The following is a 5,700-nucleotide window of genomic DNA, read 5'->3' as shown; positions in this document are numbered from 1 at the left end:
TCACCCTCAAACACTCAGCCACAGGTGTGACTGCCCAGGGGATGCACTAGGTTTTAGTAGAGGTGCTGTCTCCACTGTCCCATCCCTGGCTGCCCCATGGGAACTGAGGCTGAGTGGCGGGTGGAATCTGGCAGTGCTCCTGCATGGAGCTAGAGCCGCCCCAAAACTGCTTTGAGAAGCTTTGTGCATGTCCACCAGGACATAGGTCATACAGTGGCCCTGGGACCAGGGACCTATCGGGGTCTGTGGTGCCACGTGGTCCCTTGGGGCCGGGACTGCTTCTGCCCATCAGCACTGCCAGGGTGTGGGCAGGAGCAGGGCGAGCGCAGGGGGGCCTCTGCTCTGCGTCACCCTGGATTTCTGGCCAGCCCTCCCTCCCCTCAGCCCCGTTTCCTCATTTGCGTGGCCAGCGATGGCTGCGATCCCGTGGCACAGTGAGGGGAAATGAGAACCATGTGGAGAGGCCGCGCAAAGGCGCGTCCCTGGCCCCGGGCACCCCCAGGGTTCTTCCTAGAAAAGAGGGGGTGACTCAGAGCCAGGGTCCCCTGCCCCCACACACCCCTTCTTTCAGCCACTGGAGACGGCGCTGGCAGCACCAGAGACTCCAGGGGCTCCTGCAAAGGAGAACGCGGAAGCTCCTGCAAAGGGTGTGGGGACAGCTGGGGCTGGACTCGGCACAGCACAGCGCCTGCCTGTCTGCCACGGGTGCCCTGACAGCCCATCTCCTGCAGGTGCTGAGCCATGGCGGTGTGGATCCAGGCCCAGCAGCTCCAGGGCGAAGCCCTGCGGCAGATGCAGGCACTCTATGGGCAGCACTTCCCCATCGAGGTGCGGCACTACCTGTCACAGTGGATCGAGAGCCAGGCATGGTAAGCTGGGGGTCCTCTCCCCAGGGGGGTGCTGGGCTTGGCAGCAGCTGCCTCAGGGGTGCCAGTAGGTGCCCCCCACCAGTAGGCTGCCCTGATGCTCTCTGCTCCATGTGTAGGGACTCCATCGACCTCGACAACCCCCAGGAGAATGTGAAGGCAACACAGCTGCTGGAGGGGCTGATCCAGGAGTTGCAGAAGAAGGCAGACCACCAAGTGGGTGAGGATGGCTTCCTGCTGAAGATCAAGCTGGGGCACTACGCCACACAGCTGCAGGCAAGTTGGGGGCCGCAGGTGGGAGTGTGAGACTGGAGGGTCCCTGCCCTGTGCCTGGCTGAGGCTGTGCTCTCCTACAGAACACATATGACCGGTGCCCCATGGAGCTGGTGCGCTGCATCCGGCACATCCTCTACCACGAGCAGCGGCTGGTGCGGGAGGCCAACAATGTGAGTGGGAACTGGGAGGGGTGAGGGAGAGGGTCCCACAGGGTTGGGGGAATGCTCAGGGGCTCCAGCATGATGAGGGGAGCAGCCCCGAGGCAGGGGGTGCTCTGGGTGCCCCCAGCACCCAAGGAAACAGGGAGGGTCCCCTTACAGTGCTAAGCATGCCCCGTGCCCTGCACAGAGCCCGTCACCTGCTGGCTCCCTGGTGGATGCCATGTCCCAGAAGCACCTGCAGATCAACCAGACCTTCGAGGAGCTGCGGCTCATCACACAGGACTCGGAGAACGAGCTCAAAAAGCTGCAGCAGACACAGGAGTACTTCATCATCCAGTACCAGGAGAACATGCGCCTTCAAGGTGGGTGGGGGGCTGAGGGGTGTGTGGCCGGGGCACTGGCAGGGCTGGCCCTAATGCTGTGACCTGTCCCCCAGCCCAGTTCTCCCAGCTTTCTCAGCTGGGCCCCCAGGAGCGCATGTCACGGGAGACGACGCTGCAGCAGAAGAAGGCGTCGCTGGAGGCCTGGCTGCACCGGGAGGCCCAGACACTACAGCAGTACCGTGTGGTGAGTGATGCCACCCCGTCCCCCGTGATGCTGTCCTCTGCTTCCTGTGATGCTGTCCCTGTGCCCCATGACACCATCCCACCTTGCAGGACCTGGCTGAGAAGCACCAGAAGACGCTGCAGCTGCTGCGCAAGCAGCAAACAACCATCCTGGATGATGAGCTGATCCAGTGGAAGCGTCGGCAGCAGCTGGCAGGGAACGGGGGCCCACCCGAGGGCACCCTGGACGTGCTGCAGACGTGGTGGGTGCCTGGTGGGGCAGGGCGGGAGGGGGTGCTGAGCTGCAGCACGTGCTGAGCCCTGCTCCCCTCAGGTGTGAGAAGCTGGCGGAGATCATCTGGCAGAACCGGCAGCAGATCCGCCGGGCTGAGCACCTGTGCCAGCAGCTGCCAATCCCAGGCCCAGTGGAGGAGATGCTGTCAGAGCTGAACGGCACCATCACCGACATCATCTCTGCCCTGGTCACCAGGTACTGGTGGGGTCTGAGTGGACTGTGGTAGTCGGTGGGGTTGACCCTGCTCTGCCCACCCCTCTGATCCTCCTGCCCCCCCAGCACCTTCATCATCGAGAAGCAGCCCCCCCAGGTGTTGAAGACACAGACCAAGTTCGCAGCCACCGTGCGGCTCCTGGTGGGGGGGAAGCTGAACGTGCACATGAACCCCCCCCAGGTAAAGGCCACCATCATCAGTGAGCAGCAAGCCAAGGCCCTGCTGAAGAACGAGAGCACCCGCAAGTAATGCCGGGGGCTGGGGGGTTGTAGTGGGGGGCTGGGGCTGCCAAGGCAGTGGGGAGCACGGCGGAGGGGGGCCTGCACCTCAGATGGCTCCCGGCCCTGGTGGTCCCCTGACCCCTGCATTCTGGTGGCAGTGAGAGCAGTGGGGAGATCCTTAACAACTGCTGCGTGATGGAGTATCACCAGGCCACTGGAACACTCAGTGCCCACTTTCGCAACATGGTGAGTGCCCCTGCCTCCCCTCGTGTGCCCTCATGTCCCCCTGTGTTCACCCTGGTGTCCCCATCTGTTCCCCTGTGCTCACCTCTCATGTCCCTGCAGTCCCTGAAGCGAATCAAGCGCTCGGATCGCCGTGGGGCCGAGTCAGTGACGGAAGAGAAGTTCACCATCCTCTTCGAGTCGCAGTTCAGTGTTGGTGGCAATGAGCTGGTCTTCCAGGTGAAGGTAAAGCCACCAGCTATGTCCCCTCTGTAGGCCCTTGGTGAGCCACGGACACCATGCCCACAGTGTGGGGCTGGGCTGGGGCCATAGGGTGCCCACGGGCGATGCTCCTGTGGTGCCCCACAACCCATTCTGGTCTCCTTCCTCCTGGCAGACGCTGTCCCTGCCTGTGGTAGTGATCGTGCACGGGAGCCAGGACAACAATGCCACGGCCACTGTGCTCTGGGACAATGCCTTTGCCGAGCCCGTGAGTGCCAGTGCCATGGGGGGCAGGACAGGCCCTGTTCGCCCCAGGGGGCTGTGGGAGTTGGGCTCAGCCTCCTGAGGGGCTCCAGGAGTCGGGCTCAGCCTTCTGGTGGGCCGTGCCCAGGGGCAGCAGGCAGAGCTTGGTGCTGACCTCTCTCTCTGCCCCCAGGGCCGCGTGCCCTTCGCCGTGCCCGACAAGGTGCAGTGGCCGCAGCTCTGCGAGGCGCTCAACATGAAGTTCAAGGCGGAGGTGCAGAGCAGCCGTGGGCTGACCAAGGAGAACCTGGTGTTCCTGGCACAGAAGCTGTTCAACAGCACCAGCTCCCACCTGGAGGACTACAGCAGCACCACGGTGTCCTGGTCCCAGTTCAACCGGGTGAGCAGCCTGGAGTCTGTGCAGGAGAGCTGTGGAGTGCCCCCAGTGCTTGTGCTGGAGGGCTGTATGGGGCATGTCCACCTGGGAGTCCCACAGTCCAGGTCCCTGAGTCTTTGCTGCTGCATCCAATGGCTTTATTGTGTAACAGCGGCTCCGAGGCTGGTGGCAGGAGTGCTCATTTTCTGGGGATTTCAACAGGAAAACCTGCCTGGGAGGAATTACACCTTCTGGCAGTGGTTTGACGGGGTCATGGAGGTGCTGAAGAAGCATCTGAAGCCGCACTGGAATGACGGGTAAGAGCCGCCCTGTCCCGTGCTGCCCAGGCCAAGCCCCCTGCCCTGACGCCCTGCTCTGCCTAGGGCCATCCTGGGCTTCGTCAACAAGCAGCAGGCACACGACCTGCTCATCAACAAGCCCGACGGGACTTTCCTCCTGCGCTTCAGCGACTCAGAGATTGGTGGCATCACCATCGCCTGGAAGTTTGATTCCTGTGAGTGTGTACCGGGTGCTGGCACCCCCAGACAGTGTCCCTGGCCCCCACCTTGTGCTTGGCTGTCTCATGCTCCTCGATGTGACCTCACAGCCTGTGTCCAGAACAGGACCAGGAGCCACCACTGGCTCTGGACATCACCATGGTCCTCGTTCTTGTCTTGCAGCTGAGAGGATGTTCTGGAACCTGATGCCTTTCACCACCAGGGACTTCTCCATCCGCTCCCTGGCCGACCGCCTTGGGGACCTCAGTTACCTTATTTACGTGTTCCCCGACCGGCCCAAGGATGAGGTGTTCTCCAAGTACTACACGCCGGTTCTCTGTGAGTCCACGCCAGGTAGCGCTGTCCCTTCACCCCATGTGTGTCCCCTCCTTTGTGCATCCGGCTGGCGTGGAGCTGGGGCTCACAGCATCCCCCACCCTGGGGCTTGCACTGGCCCCACAGGGGCTCTGCAGCTGAAGCCCCCAGCACTGCCACAGGTTCACAGCATGAGCAGGATCCTGGGGCCTCAGCGCTGTCTCCTTCCCTCTAGCTAAAGCCGTGGATGGATACGTGAAGCCACAGATCAAGCAAGTGGTGCCAGAGTAAGTGTGACACCAAAGGCAAACCCTGGGCAGTGGGTCCCATGGGATTTCCCCTGTCGAGCTGGCAGAGGTGACCAGCAGCCCAGGGCACTGTGGAGCTCAGCTGCCAATGGCCACATCGGTGCTGAGCCTTGGGAGACGCTGTTCAGAGGGGGTGAAAGTTTCCAGAGCGTGACTTCACCCCCGGGATGCCCATCCTGTCCTGTGCCAGCACTCATGAGACCTGTCCCCACAGGTTTGTCAATCCATCAAGCGATTCTGCCCCTGGAGGGGCCACCTACATGGACCAGGCGCCCTCGCCTGCCGTCTGCTCCCAGCCCCATTACAACATGTACACCCAGAAGTAGGTATCACATCCCCTGCCCCCATCCTGCTGCAGCTGGTCCCCTCCTCACCCCCTGCCTCTTGCAGCCCCGACCCCGTGCTGGACCCTGAGGGTGATTTCGACCTGGATGACACGATGGATGTGGCGAGGCACGTGGAGGAGCTGCTGCGGCGCCCCGTGGACAGTCAGTGGATCCCTCACGCCCAGTCGTGACGGGCAGGCACCTGGTCCCTCGCCACTGGCCCTGGCGCTGCGGGGACTGTGCTGTGTTTGTGTCTCTGTGCTGGGGGGGCGGCGGGTGGGCTCTGCCCCCAGGATTTGCTCCGTGCTGCCCTGAAACACAGGCTGGCGTCCGGCTCTTTGGTGTTTATGCCCTTGTATAAACGGCAGCGGATTTGTCGCATGGTTTTCCTGTATGTTCCTTTTAAGAGGCCCAGCTTCGGCTTTCCGCTTCCGCCAGCACCAGCCCCGCAGCCCCCTGCTCCCCCCGAGGGGCTGCTGAGGCAGGGGCTGGGAGCCCGGCCTCAGGTTTGCTTTCGCAGTCATCACTAAGAATGTACGTGTCGCCTTCTTGTTCTCCCCCGCGGCTCTGTTCCCAGGGGTGTGTTGGGGGCATGGAGTGGAGCAGGGGTTTG

The 5,700-nt window shown here is 62.8% G+C and overlaps 1 protein-coding gene across 2 annotated transcripts; it reads left to right on the top strand.

Annotated features, from left to right (window-relative positions):
• The first annotated feature begins 347 nt into the window (after positions 1-347).
• LOC103757745 (signal transducer and activator of transcription 5B) lies at positions 348-5,468 on the top strand. 2 transcript variants are annotated; one of them, XM_029964499.1, is made up of 18 exons: positions 348-869; positions 986-1,142; positions 1,223-1,312; positions 1,491-1,665; positions 1,740-1,870; positions 1,960-2,111; positions 2,183-2,338; positions 2,423-2,602; positions 2,737-2,824; positions 2,924-3,046; positions 3,198-3,290; positions 3,459-3,665; positions 3,864-3,958; positions 4,025-4,155; positions 4,322-4,477; positions 4,689-4,740; positions 4,976-5,083; positions 5,152-5,468. In XM_029964499.1, the coding sequence occupies exons 1-18, from the start codon at positions 742-744 to the stop codon at positions 5,276-5,278; spliced, it is 2,349 nt and encodes a 782-aa protein (XP_029820359.1). In that variant the 5' UTR covers positions 348-741; the 3' UTR covers positions 5,279-5,468. The 2 variants fall into 2 exon arrangements, with proteins under 2 accessions (XP_029820359.1, XP_029820358.1); XM_029964498.1 differs by having other exon boundaries at positions 4,322-4,492.
• The last annotated feature ends 232 nt before the right edge of the window (positions 5,469-5,700 follow it).

Source organism: Manacus vitellinus, unplaced genomic scaffold (assembly GCF_001715985.3).
Source record: "Manacus vitellinus isolate BGI_N305 unplaced genomic scaffold, ASM171598v3 scaffold_72_pilon, whole genome shotgun sequence".
Taxonomy (NCBI): Eukaryota; Metazoa; Chordata; class Aves; order Passeriformes; family Pipridae; genus Manacus; species Manacus vitellinus.
This window is presented reverse-complemented; position numbering and strand designations above follow the sequence as displayed.